Raw genomic sequence first — 15,075 nt, 5'->3', positions numbered from 1 at the left:
GTTTTGCAGCTGATGTATCAGGTATTGATTGGATGGTGAGGCATGGAAGAAGTGTAGCGCTCTCAGTTGCAATGAAAGTGGCCCCAAGCAAGCTCTGCACACCTGAATACAACACCAGCGTACTGGACATGATTATTGCCAGTGCTACAGCAGACAGGGTAAGCAGCACTACTCATTTGCTTATTAAATCCTCTTTGACCTCGGTCAGTTCATCTTGGTAGCTTCTCTAATGGGAAGAAAACCCAAATTCTTCACAGTCTGTTGTCAGTGGTGAGTATTCCCCATTGATTTGATTTTCTTTGTTTAAATTGGATGCTGAAATCTGCACACACTGTTCTAATTTCATGACTATTATAATTCAACAGTAACTTTTTGCTGCTTATTATATTTGTCTTAGACATAATTTCAAGGATTTTATTTTCTTTCTCCTGTCTTAACTCCTTTCAGTGCTGATTTATAATAACTTGTGTACCTGGATATTCAGGGCCTTCTGTTCCTCATTTAAAATCTTGTTACTTGTTTTATTTCCTTCCCCTTTTTCTTCCAGAATATGTTATACAATGCTATGTTATACTGTGTATAATATATAACTTTCCTGTTTTTTAAGTTTTCATTGTTTTATGTTATTAGCATTTTAAATTTTTTTCATTAAATTTCATCTATTACACTATTGTGTCCTACCAATGCTAATTTATTTCGTTTAAATTTTGATCAAGTCACACCATTGTTTTGATCTGATGTTCAATTTTTTTTTGATGCACTTAGTTTTGTACCTTTCCCTATTCCTTGTCTCAATACTTAGCATCATTGATCCATATAGAATTTTTCTTTCAGTTTCACCTGGATAAGGTTTCTTCCTCCTCCTAAAATAATTTTCCATTTGATTTTGCAAGTTTTTGTTTTCTTGAGGTGGATTTAATTTATAATAGTTATTCAGTCCTCAACAATATTTTAGTAAACCTACTTGGTTTACTTTATTAAGCCAGAACAAGGTATCTTCTTTGTTGGAATAGCAATGTATTGACTGAGGATACAATTCTGAAAACAGTCCAGAAATAGCCTCTTTATTTTCATTGCACTTTCCATATTCCGGTCAGGTTTTAGCTGCTTAAATTCACCAATTATATATTTTTTTGCCAATGCATGTATTTCTCATTTAGTAAAAATTTGTTCATGTTCCATTTCCAATTTATTGTTTGCAACTTGTAATGTACATCTAGACTGCCTATGTTTATTGTTCTTTTGCTTCTTCCAATTTACCTTATTAGTGCAGAGATAAGATTTCTAAAGCAATCACTCCATCCACTTCCATCCCTCTCCTGCCCAATTATTATACTCAGAACTACTTACTTCCTAATCCTGACCCAGCCACCATTACATTTCAGTTATTGCCATTATGTCATGACGTTGTTTATTTCCTGCAAGTTTTTTGGTTCCCCAATTGCATATTCTGTACATTAATGCAAATTTAAATTTAGATTCCTTTGTTGCCAATTTCTCTCTTTTGTCTTCTATCTAATTTTGTATTAGATAGAATAATATTTATTTATTTTTCAAGCTATTATGATCTGGGTTAACTCTTTTTTTAAATTGTCCATGATCCTATGTCCCAGTCTCCTAAAATTTTCTTTTCCTTTTCTTTACCGTATTAATTTAAACCTTCCAAAAATTGTTTCGTTAACAACAGGTTGCATTTATTTTAACCTTTAACGTAATAAGACGTCCCAAGACTCTTCTGGATTAGTGGTGCTGGAAGAGCACAGCAGTTCAGGCAGCATCCAAAATGCAGCGAAATCGATGTTTCGGGCAAAAGCCCTTCATCAGGAATCCTGAAACATCGATTTTGCTGCTCTTTGGATGCTGCCTGAACTGCTGTGCTCTTCCAGCACCACTAATCCAGAATCTGGATTCCAGCATCTGCAGTCATTGTTTTTACCTCATCCCAAGACACTTCACAGGAGTATCCTAAAACAAAATATGACACTGAGCTACAAAAGTTATTAGGCAGATGAGCTAAAACTTGGGTCATGGAGGTGAGTTTTAAAGTGTTTTAAAAGAGGGACGTGAGGCAGAAATGTTTAGTGACCGAATTTCAGAGATGCTTTCAAATACTTCTGCTGTCTTGTCGTGTCCTGAAAGTCATGATGTTGTTTTGGATTTGATTTTTAAGTTACAAACTAACACCAGCAACTTTCAACTTTATTGTGGTAAAACATCCTGAGGATTTTCCCTGGGAGTGTGATTAATGCTGAGGTATCTGAAGGCCTAGCCACTAGGATGAAACAATTAAAATTAGGGACGCTCAAGAGACTGGGATTTCTGATACACCATTGGTTTAATGACTCATTTCCATCAGTCATGCAGCAAAGTTCCACAAACAAAAAAAAATGCCTAGTTAAGTCTGATTCTTTGTTACTGGTTTGAATGAAGGACAATGGACAGGACACTAAGGTGGTCAGGCACTCTGCTACTCAAATAGTCCTTTAGGATTTCTTCTATCCTCTTGAATGGGAATCTGAAAAACAAGTCTAAGTCTGACCATGGAGCTGTGAAGTCTCCATCTTGGTGTGTATTAACACTCAGGCCAGACTTGCGATGTATAGTCTGCTTTGAAATGTCTGAATCTTGTTCTTTCCTGCATCATTGATTCCCTAGTGAACCCTTGTATGCTTTCAAATACTTCTGCTGTCTTGTCGCATCCTGAAAATCATCATGTTGTTTTGGATTTGATTTTAAAGTTACAAACTAACACCAGCAACTTGCAACTTTATTGTAGTAAAATATCCTGAGGATTTTCCCTGGGAGCATGATTAGACAGAAAGGGGCTGTGAGGAAACGGTCACCAAATGTTTTTTCAAGCAAGTTACTCTTTGAGGAATGCCTTAAATGAGGAGAAGGGTGGATGAATCTTGGGAGGCAAATTCAGAGCATAGCCTTAGCACTAGCTGATGTGATATGGGAAACGTGAATACAGGAGAGCCCCAAGGAACGCAGAGCTTTCAACAAATTGTAGATCTGAAGGTGGTTACAGGAATGAGGAGGGACAAAATAATGGGGGAATTTGATCACAATGATGAGAATTTATCTTAAAAGTGAGTGCTTGGTGTGATCCAGGCTGATCTGGTTATGAATTACTGAATCAATTACGTATTCAATGTTCAATAGCGATCATTGGCTTTAAAGAAACAAGTTGATTACCAAGAAGTTTCCCAGGTCATGAGGTGAATTTGTCTTCTCCCTGAAGAATATTCCACAATCATTGTTTCTGCAATTGGCAACATCTTTTCCAAGGTGGAATGATATGACCTTTGGCTGCTCTTCTCAAATTCTTGATTATAAAAGAAATTTCAGTTTGCAAACATTTACCAAGGAAGTATTCTCTAGCCTGCATTGCTTCATGTTTCTCTTCTCGGTCTAATGGGATGGCAGTGCATTTTAATCTATTTTTTGTCACTTTCTCTAACTGTGGAGGGACTCAACTGTTGGTATGTGTCTAGAAACCCTCCATCTCCTTTATGAAACAAGTTCCTATTCCACCACAGATTTGCATAACCACAACTTAAGACATTTATCCAAGTGTAATTCATCTAGAAATCCACATTGGCCCACCAAGCTTGAACCTCTCCCATATAGTGCAAAGTTTAACTATCTAAATACTTCGAAATCTAGTAACTGATAGAATTACAAGAGAACCCAATTATCCATCTTGCAAAAGCTTTTTTATGAAAAGTATTTAGTCTCCAATCTAGCTCAATACTCTAAACTGAGTCTAGACTCTAAACTCCGTCAATAACAGCTGAGTTTTAAATCTAACAAAATTACTTTTCCTGTTGGAAACAAATGGAGTAAGCCATTAGGGCCCATTCGCTTCATCTGTCATTCAGTACCATCATGGCTGATTTGTGTTTTGAATCCCACATTCCCATTTTGTCTTGGTAACCTTGGATTCTTATGCAAGGGAACAAAACTATCTCAAAAAAATCAATAACCCTGTTTCTATTACCTTCCAAAAGGTTCCAAAGTCACCCAATCTTCAAAGGAAATAATGTTCCTCATCTTTATCCAAAAAGGGTGACACACAATTTTTAAATAGTGCCCCTAGTTCTGGATGCACCCACAAGAGCAAACACCCTTTCTCTGTCCACTTTGTCAAAACTATTAGGATCTTCAACTGAGTCATTCCTCACTCTTTTAAATTCCAGCAGAAATATGCCTAGTCTGTCCAACATATCCTCCTAAGACATCCCACTCATTCCAGGTGTCACTCCTCTGAACTGCCACCAATACATTTACACCTTCCTTAAGGGGACCAAAGCGACCAAAGAATACCAAATACGTATTCTAGATGTGGTTCACCAATGCTCGTATGACTGAAACCGTAATAACTTTCTGATTTGATTTATCATAGTCACGTGTACTGAGAAACAGTGAAAAGTATTGTTTTGTTTGCTAACCAGACAAATCATACCTTACATAAATACATCAGAGTATTAGAACAGAATGCAGATTATGGAGTTACAGCTACAGAGAAGGTGCAGAGAAAGATCAACTATAATATATGAGCAGTCCGTTCATACGTCTGATAACAGCTGGAAAGAAGTTGATCTTGAATCTGTTGTTAGGTGTTTTCAAACTTTTTTTTATCTTCTGTCAGATCTGTTCAGTAGCCATTGGATTAAAGGATGGAATTCCATTGGCCACCTTAGTTGCTCTGCCCTCATACTACCTTTGTGATCCCTGCACTACAACACCTTGACATTGAAATTCTCCTGTTTTAAGTAATATGCCACTTTTCTTTTCAGTCTCCCAGTCAAAGTGAACAACTTCACATTCTCCCACATAATACTCCAAAAGCCTGATTTTTACCTGACCTATCCAATCCACTTGGAATCTCATTATTCTCTCTTCACAATATACTTTCCTAGCTATCTTCTGTCATCTCCAGGTTACCAATGCCTTCATTCATCATCCAAGTTATTGTCATAAATGATACAAAACTGAGGTCCCAGCCTGAGTCAGGGTCAGGAATAATGGACCCCAGTTCTGCTCTTGGCTCAGGGCCCTGACCTCTGCCACTGACCCCCTGAGCATAGTAGTCACCCTGGATCTTCAGGGCCACTGTTATGAGGCCCTGATGCAGCCAACCCATCTCAGGTCCTGTCCCCAGCTTCAGACCTCTGCAGGGCTGCATTTGTCTCATCTTGCCAATCAGAAAAAGACCCGTTTATGTATACTGTCTGCTTTCTGCTAACCAATCTTCTATCCATGTAAAATGATGCTCCAGACACTGAGAGTTATTATTTTGTACAATAACCTTTTATGTAGCACCTTGTCAAATGTCTTCTGGAAATTGAAGTACAGTACAAAATATTCATATCTATAGTGCGTAAACATTTTGTAAAGAACTTTTAACAGGCTAGTTAAATATGATTTCACAAAACCATGCTGACTCCTCTTGGTTACCTTGCCTTTTTTAACTGCCCAACCAAAAACCCCTTAATGAATGACTTTAACACCCTTCTCACAATAAGTGTTTCCTGGTTTCTGCTGCTTTTGTTGAACAGAGGAGGAATATTTCCAGAATCCAGTGAATTTTGGAAAGTGAACACCAGTACATCTACACCTCACTAGGCACCTTTTTTTAAAAGCCTAAGATGAAATCCATCAGGATCCAGGGATCAGCCTGAAGCTCATCAGGTTACTTGGTATCACTTCCCCATTTATTGTAACTTTACCAAGTTCTCTTGGCCTTTACCTCCTAATTTATAGCTATTGTTAATTGCATTTACTCTCATCAGTGAATCCTGTTCTCTAGGATCCAGAATTTAACTAGCAGCAGAAGTATCAAGCCTTTGAACATAGCCCATCACTAAATTTAACAATATCTAGATAACCAGTCTACAGCGGAACCGCGATTATCTGAACAAGATAGGTAGGCACTATTTCATTCAGATAATCGATTAACTGTCTTTCCTCTGGGGCTCGGAGTTTTAAAAGTTTGCTCCCCGTTCAGGAGACTGCAGAAGCACATAGCGTGCAAGACCCTGCCCCCAACACCGCCCACCGCCCCCATCCAACACCGCCCTGCCCCCAGCACAAAGCACGTGAGCCCCCGCCTGCCCCCCAAAACCCTGTCCCTGACACCCCTCTGTAGAACTCCAGGGAAAGTGTGTGGGGTTGGGGGTGGGGGGGGGGGGGAGGTGGTGGGGGGGAGAGAGTGAGAGAGGGCGGGAGGTCAGTCATTTGGAGACGGTGCCTGTTTAATCACTGTAAACAAAAGACGCGATCACTGTTAAAAACACGTCTTTTATGTAATGTTTCTATCAGGACCTCCATCTCCTTTGGATAATCTGATTTTTGGATAATTGGTATTCAGATAATCTAGGTTCCTCTGTATACTGCCTTTAGGATTTACACTTGAGAGCAACAAATTCTCTCGAGCAACTAGTTACTAAATGCCTCTGCCTCTCAATATGGCATAACTTCTCATTCTGTGAAATGCACTTCCAATACAGCTGAGGGATTTGTTCTGACAACTCGACATTTGAAAGATGTTCTTGGCCAGCAGTGTTAGAGGTCTGTCACAAATCAAGGCCTGACAGGGTAACTTGGAGTAAGTGATGACTGTCCATTTGGAAGCAGATTGAGACCATCTTACATTTGTATGAGTCAGCGTACACAGACCAGCTATAATCTGATAGGTTTGCTTTGGCATCTGAACTAGATACTTGTGGTTTTCTCATGGTGGACCGAGTAAATCCTTGTTGAGAGAACACTAGAAAATGAATTGTTAACTGCTTTATTTTCCAATAAGGTCCCAATTATTGGTATAATCATACTTGTACAATTCCATAATGTAAAAGAATATTTAACACGTCAGTGTGTTGTATCTTCTAACTATCCTTTTGAATGTCTTGTCTCAGTAAAAGGTTTCATGGTAGGGGTGGGGTTGGTTTGATGATGGAATGGAGTGCTCAATGGGACCAGCTGCTCTTCATTCACAGCTTTCTCTCTCTCTGATGTCTGTTTGAATTCACATCCTCTCCCGTTCCAAACAAATCTCCTTGCTTGAGTCTGTTTGCATTTCTGGCTGTTCACAGCCAGGAAATGAGATCAATGGTTTCCATGGGTATGAGGTGTTTCTTATTTTCCAAGACAGGTTAATGAAATTTTGTTTAAAGTAAGGATCTGAAGAAATGCACATCTTTTTGTTTTTGCATATTGCAATTCATTATGGTAAACGTCATCAGGATCAAGAGACCAAGAGATTTAATATTCATCTGATCATGAAATTAAAAATGTAACATCATTTTATTTTATGCTATAGATTCCCATTGCCACAAGTGGAATCCGAGCCATGGGTTTCCTGATGAAACACCAAGTTCAGGCTGAGGGTGGAACAGTGTCTCCAAAACTCATCTCATTGCTGGTGAAGGTAAGCCTAAACACACCTAGTCGGAATATTATTCAGTAGGGTTGCTTTTAATATTGGTGGAAGTAGATAGCCTCATCAGTATGCTTGTCTAGTTCTGACTCAGTTTCTGAGGAGTGAGGATTATGGAACAAATCAAATGCAATGGTTTTGGTTTTCCCGATACTTAGTTGGAGGAAATTTTTCCTCATCTCTTCCTAGATATCAGACGAGCAATATTACACTCCACAAACAGTGGAGAAATGGTGATGGATAGTTTGGGTCAGCATATATGAGAAAACCTGACTAATTTGGAATGCTATCATCAAGGGGCAGCATGTAGTTGGAAACAGGAAGCTAACTATAGACTTCTATGGAATATCAAAGATGGTATAAATACAAATAGTGTAATATGGTCTTCTGTCAGTTTATTCGTCTATTGATCTTGTACATAACCCACTAACTCTCATCATACAGAATTTGCAGAATTCATCGAGTGACATGAAATTAGTTGCAGAGAAAATGGTCTGGTTAGTGAATAAAGAAACTTCGAACCCACTTGACCCTCAGACAATCAAACCGATTCTGAAAGCTTTGCTCGATAATACAAAAGACAAAAACACCAGTGTCAGAGCATACAGCGAGCAGGCCATAGTCAGCTTGCTCAGGTTAAGGGAAGGAGAAGAGTTGTATCAGGTACGTGGAATATTTAATAGTATTTTATATGGGAATCATTGCTTTGTTTGTGTTTGCAATTACAAATGATTCCAACGTGTTCTTTGAAATGCTTTTTTAATGGTGATGCACTGAGTCACGGTTCTGCTTTGAAGTCAAGTTGGTCACATGAGATTTCCTTTTTGTCACATTGATTGGTCTTTGGTTTTGGACAAAAGTGATAGATTCAAAGTTTGCAGCCCTGTTCTAGGTCCATTCCAATGACCAGCATTCTAGACAGGAAAACACTGATTTCAAAGCAGAGCTTTCCTAACCAGAACAAGGCTTTCTCCTTGAAATATGTTCAGTCTGGATTCAGAAGCCAGGATAAAAGGCTTAAGTGTCTTCAGCATATTGCTACCCAATTTAAATCTTCAATATTGCTCTGAAATACAGATGGAAGTTACAATAAGGTTTGTCTATTTGTGGGATGTGGGTGTTCTTGGCAAGGTCAACCTTTATTGACCATTCTTAATTCCCCTTGGTGACAAAGCCAAAATACAACTGAGTGGCTTCCTGGACTATTTCAGAATGCAGTAAAGAATCTGGAATGACAAGCCAGGCTGGGTAACTATTTCCCAAAGGATACCGATGAATCCGGTGGATCTTTGGTCAGCATTGCTATTACTTCTTTATCTTTTTTATTCCAGATTTATTTAATTAATTCAGTAAGCATTCCCCAATGGCTTCTGACACTTCTAAATTCCAGAGGATACAGGCCTAGCCAGTGTGGCCTTTCCTCATAAACCAATCCACTCATTCCAGCTATTAGTCTTGGAAATCTTCCATAACCGCTTCCGACGCATTAACATCCTTCCTTAATTATGGTGACCAGTACTATACACGCCAGTACACTGGTACACATGCTTAAAACTGAAAATGAAACTTACTTTTTTTTTCTTTAAAATTTAGAATGTTTCCAAAATTCTTGATACTGCTAGTCTGGATCTATTGGCTGAAAGCTATCGGCGGTCTTTGAAGAAACTTGCCGGACAGGCAGACTCAACAGAACAGGTCGATGACACTATTCTGACATGACGTTGAAGAATTGAATGGATTTTTTGGTGAACCATCTTCACGTGAAAAGTTTTAATTTTTAATTTGTTTCAAAGTGCAGTCACCATTACGGCGGGCTGTTGGAATTGGACATGATTCTGTGTTAGCGTTGCTGCACGTAATTTGTGAGAGAAGTGAATCAAGACATGGTGGTGTCATGACAAGGCTTTCCAGTAGCAAGTATTAATGGTAGTGCAAGGGACCTGGAGTTAAATAACCAGAGAGTGACAGCACACATGCCTTCAAAAACATAAAGATTTAATAAAACTTTGACTCAGACTCTTGTGTACTCAACTTCCTTTGTGGTCTGTGAATGATCTCTGTTCTGGAATCACTTCAACTTATTTTTGCACGCATATGCACAGACACGGCTATAGTCTTCTGTCAGCAAAGAGAAACTTATCCATGGGATCTGTCCTGACTGCAGTTTTGTATCAACACATGTGGCAATGAATAAGGGTAACATGATCAATGGGTTTAGATCAGGCTAACTGATCATTGCTTCTGATACTGGGCATATCCAATATTTATTGGCTAAATCAAAAAGGAGTCAACCATCAGTACTAGACCAATTTGTATAGGCTATACTATTGACGGTGCGCATACAGCTGTGACTGTGTTTTGGGTCCACTGTTTGCCCAGATCTTAAGTAGGGAGGACTGCAATTAGGCCATTTGTTTTCTTCCAATTTTCCCTGTTGTCCACTGTACAGATGATTCAACAGCCACAATGCAGGAAAAGGAAATTCAATCTCTAATGATAAAATCGTAGGTGTTGCTTGCAAAATTCCACCACTACAACCTGACTGTAAAATTAACACATCTTTGGATGAATGGGATGGCTGCTAGTTTTTACATTTAATGACACAGTGGCTCAGCGGTTAGCACTGCTGCCTCACAGCACCAGGGACCCAGGTTCGATTCCCATCCCGAGCGACTGTATGTGTGGAGTTTGTACATTCTCCCCGTGTATGCGTGGGTTTCCTCCCACAATCCAAAAATGTGCAGGTCAGGTGAATTGGTTATGCTAAATAGTGTTAAGTGTATCAGTCAGGGATAAATAATAGGGTAGGGGACTGGGTCTGGGTGAGTTACTCTTCGGAGGGTTGGTGTGGACTTGTTGGATTGAAGTGCCTGTTTCCACACTGGAGGGAATCTAATCTAATCTTCACGATAAATTAAGTTGTCTCTTTATGAAGTCGGGGCAAGAAAAAAATTACTGAAACCAATAAGAAAATAATGAAAACTTGAGAGTTGGATTTCTGTCATAGAGATGCATAGCACGGAAATAGACCCTTCGGTCCAACTCATCCATGCCAACCAGATATCCCACCTGCCAGCAGCCGGCTTATATCCCTCCAGACCATTCCTATTCATATACTCATCCAGATGCCTTTTGAATGTTGAAATTTTACCAGCCTCAGTCACTTCCTCTGGCAGCCCATTCCACACACGCACCATCCTCTGTGTGAAAAAGTTGCCCCTTGGGTCTCTTTTATACCTTTACTCTCTCACCCTAAACCTATGCCCTCTAGTTTTAGACTCCCTCCACGCCAAGGAAAATACCTTGTCCATTTACCTTATTTGTACCTAATATGGCAAAAGTGATAGCAAAATCTGTCCAGTCTAATCTAATTTACATACCTAACCAGTAAAAGGTAAAGTTGACATAGTCCCAGAGACCTATAAGCAGATCTCATTAGAGAAAGAGACAGCTGGTACTAAGATTAAACTGAGGGTCACCATACCTTAGGAGAGGTTGAGCGCTCCATGGTAACCTCACCTGGTGCAGGAACTAAACCCACGGTATTGGTGTCTTTCTACATCGCAAACCAGCCAACTGAGCTAACTGAACCCCAAACAAGGTAGGGATGATGGACCAAAATAAAATCACTAACAAAATAGACTTTATAATACAGCAACTAATCTGAGAAATCTTTGGCCTTGACCTTCCAACAGACTTCACTCCACTGACCCAACAAAATAACAGCGAGGAAAATAAATGCCTTTTACAGTCTTGGGACATCCAAATCACTTCAGAGCCAATTTGCCTGCAGCAAGGTGCCATAAACCATTAAGAAGTCAACAAACAGAATGCTGGAGAAACTCAGCCAGTTTGGCAGTATCTGGAGAGAGAAACAGTTAACATTTTGAGAATGCTCAGAGAAATAGTCATACCAGACTTGAAACATACATTTCTCCACAAATACTGCGAGACCTGATTTTCTTCAGCATTCTGTTCTTTCCAGTTTGGCAGTTAGACACGTGTTGTTCTGCTATTCTCCTGTTTCAATCACTTAATCTGCCCTACAGCAGCTTCTCTTCCCCAGCACTCACCCACTTTTGCATAAATGCTGCCTCCTCCATGCTTCATGTCAGCTCTGATGAAGAGTCATCTAGACTTGAAATAGTAACTTGCACTGTCCCCATGGATGCTGCCTGACCCACTGACTTACAGTATTTTAGTTTTCAGTGCACTATCTCAGATTTTACTCCGGTAAAGATGGGGAAGGCATTTGTAAAGTTTATTACCATCTTTCAAAATATAACTCTTTGCAATATTCTATAAACATTATTTGTTATTTTAGCAATGTGTTATCAAACAATATGTGACACCAATTTAGATTTGATTAGATTTACAGTGTGGAAACAGGCCCTTCGGCCCAACAAGTCCACACCGACCCGCCGAAGCGCAACCCACCCATACCCCTACATTTACCCCTTACCTAACACTACGGGCAATTTAGCTTGGCCGATTCACCTGACCCGCACATCTTTGTGACTGTGGGAGGAAACCGGAGCACCCGGAGGAAACCCACGCAGACACGGGGAGAACGTGCAAACTCCACACAGTCAGTCGCCTGAGTCGGGAATTGAACCCGGGTCTACAGGCGCTGTGAGGCAGCAGTGCTAACCACTGTGCCACCGTGCCGCCCGTTAATGTCTGTCATTCAGGTAGCTTGCTAAAACCTTGGTCAAGATGCAATTGACAGGAGAAAGGGATGTACAGGAGTGAAGTAGTTCAGGAAGAAAATGCCAGAGCTTTGACAGGCAGCTGAAAACATGCCACCAGTTGTGCAACAAATAAAATTGGGCGAGTTCAAGAGGCTAGAACTGATGGAGAGTTGATATCTAAGAGGGCTAGAGAAGATTCCAGAAATACGGTTATGCTATGGAGACATTTAAAAAATGGGGATGAGAATTATAAAGGTTTAAGGCAATGTTTAACTGGGACCCAATGTAAGTCAGAACAGTAATGGGTGACTGAGGCTTGATGTGAATTAGGACATAGGCAGCAAGGTTTTGGATGATTCCAAATGGGTGGAGTAAGTGAAATTTTTGGAATAATTGTCACAACTCAGGGAATAGTGCACTGGAAATAATATCCTACCATTCCAGTTGACATCACAAATTTTATATATTAGTCTCTTTAATACCTGACTGTGACACTGTCCAACTGATGAGGTTTCATTGTTGAGCAAAACAAAAGCTTGTTTATGATAAACTTTCTGTAATGTGGCAAAGAAATGATTAACGTGCAAAATTAAATGATCCCCATTTTAAGTCCAAAATGAAAGCACATTCATTCACACATGGGATAGATGAGAGAAACCATTTTTTTTCCCCAGGAATATTATGGGGACAAAAAAGCCTGAAGTTTGTTAATCAAATTCCAAATAAAGATAGATGGAATGAGGTGACTTTCTCACAGTATTTTTTTTGTTTCATGGCAATGATAACACATTCAAGATTAGAATGGTGCTGAAAAAACACAGTGGGTCGGGCAGCATCCGAGGAATAGGAAAATCGACATTTCGGGCAGGAATCATTGCTGATGAAGGGCTTTTGCCCGAAACATCGATTTTCCTGCTCCTCGGATGCTGCCTTTTTCCAGCACCTTGACTCTGATCTCCAGCATCTGCAGTTCTCACTTTCACCTAGCGATAACATGTTGTCAACTGCAGCAATTCTCCAAAAAAATCACTAGTCATTTGGACCTAGGTCATCGCCTGGGTCAGTAGTTCTACCTTTCTGCAAAGTCTGAGTTACTAAGTTTCTACTCAAGAAAAGGGGAGTTAACTCACTAGCTTCAGGATTTTAAGGCTGGGTAGGCTGCTACTTCTCTTACTGGAGTGTAGGAGGTTGAGAAGTAACCTTAGGAAAGGTTTGGAGGGCTATGGGCCAGGACCAGGCAGGTAGGACTAGTTAGTTTAGGATTATGTTTGGCATTGAATGCTTGGACTGAAGGGTCTGAGTGAGTTTTGAGAAGATTTGTAGCTCAGGTTGAGGTTTTGGGTGTAGGGTCTGTTTCAGTTCTGTATGATTCTATATGACTCTATCCATATCCAAATTGCTCTTGTGCCAATGATAAACTGTACTTAAACCAATCCACAAATTGCTGGGCATATCATTTCTTTTCAAAGAAACAAAAGTGCAAAAATGCATTTTCAAAATAAAAACAAATGTCTTTTTGTAACCAATTAGTGACCAAAAAATACCCTTTTTCCTTTAAGTTATATGACTAAGACGAGTTCGTTCTCTGCAATATTGTAGTCCAAACTTCATTATTCCAATTTATCTTTCGAAGTGAAATATCTATAGTCCTTAATTTTGTTATTTTTAAACAACACAATGTACAGATGAGTGTTTATCTCAGCTTGAATGCATCCAGGTCATGCTTTACAGAGGTGGATATAAGTAATCTTGGTGACGGTATGGAAATGTGATTAAAAGTTCATCACAGGGTCAAAAATGGCACCAAAGTCACGAACAGTTGCCAGGCAAAAGTCTGGAATCGGTGATTAGGGAACAGGCTTGTAGTGGTGACCAAAAACAAAAAGCTTTACTCTTTCAATATTTAATAGAAGGAAATTTCTGCTCATGTATTTGATGGGTAATGTGGCAATTTAGAAATAGTTGAGAAAAGCTCAAAAGTGAGTAAACGTGATGATAGTGAAAAGCATTATACAAATTCATACTTCCTTAATATTTGAATGTAATCAGTGTGTGTGTGAAAGCTGATGCTTGTTTTGGAGGCTATTGTCGAGGACTGTGTGAATTTGAAGTATGAGGAGACAATGAATAGACCCTTAGGGGATCCGAGAGCTGACATTTCAGAAGTGGGAAGAGAACCTGATTCTCTTTCTATGACTGGATAGGCAAGAATGGTAAGGAAGAGTTCAAGGGTGCAGTTCACAAAAACAAAATTGGAGTTATCTCAATTTTCTGAGTGCATCCTGGAATAGTGAGAAGTTTTTGATATTTTCTAATCCTGAAGTTCTTGACTATAGTATTTATTTTATATTTAATAATTTATTTTATACATCTTATTTCAATGAAGAACATTATAGTATTTCAACCCGTACATTATTTTCTCCAAGCTAGAAAAGCTATCGGAAGGATATTGTGAAACTTAAAAGGACTCTGATTTGCAATGGTCTTGCCAGGGTTGGAGGGTTTGTGCTTTCGGGAGAGGCTGAATGGGCTAGGGTTATTTTCCCTGAGGCAATGGAGGCTGAAGGGTGACGTTCTAGAAGTTTATAAAATCATGAGAGAAATGGATTGTGTGAACGGCCAAAGTCTTTTCCCCAGGGTAGGGGAGTCCAAAACTAGAGGGCAGAGGAGTAATGTGAGAGGGGAAAGATTTAAAAGAGACCTAAGGGGCAACTTTTTCATGCAGAGGGTGGTACATGTATGAAACGAGCTGCCAGATGAAGTGATGGAGGCTGGAACAATTGCAATATTTAAAAGGCATCTGGATGGTTATATGAATAGGAAGAGATTAGAGGGATATGGGCCAAATGCTGGCAAATGGGACTAGATAAATTTCGGATATCTGGTCAGCATGGACAAGTTGGACTGAAGGTTCTGTTTCTATGCTGCATTGCTCTGTAA

General features: G+C 39.6%; 1 protein-coding gene across 1 annotated transcript in view; it reads left to right on the top strand.

Moving 5' to 3' along the window:
* Positions 1-9,460, top strand: part of gcn1 (GCN1 activator of EIF2AK4) — a 133,354-nt gene extending 123,894 nt beyond the window's left edge. Inside the window, exons 55-58 of the mRNA XM_060843785.1 lie at positions 10-158; positions 7,328-7,435; positions 7,889-8,107; positions 9,038-9,460. Of these exons, the coding sequence (XP_060699768.1) occupies positions 10-158; positions 7,328-7,435; positions 7,889-8,107; positions 9,038-9,163 (602 nt within the window). The 3' untranslated portion in view covers positions 9,164-9,460. The remainder of the gene's footprint in view (positions 1-9; positions 159-7,327; positions 7,436-7,888; positions 8,108-9,037) is intronic.
* The last annotated feature ends 5,615 nt before the right edge of the window (positions 9,461-15,075 follow it).

Source organism: Hemiscyllium ocellatum, chromosome 24, assembly GCF_020745735.1.
Source record: "Hemiscyllium ocellatum isolate sHemOce1 chromosome 24, sHemOce1.pat.X.cur, whole genome shotgun sequence".
In the NCBI taxonomy this organism is placed as follows: domain Eukaryota; kingdom Metazoa; phylum Chordata; class Chondrichthyes; order Orectolobiformes; family Hemiscylliidae; genus Hemiscyllium; species Hemiscyllium ocellatum.
Note: the sequence above shows the minus strand (reverse complement) of the source record. Positions and strands in the feature narration are given on the sequence as shown.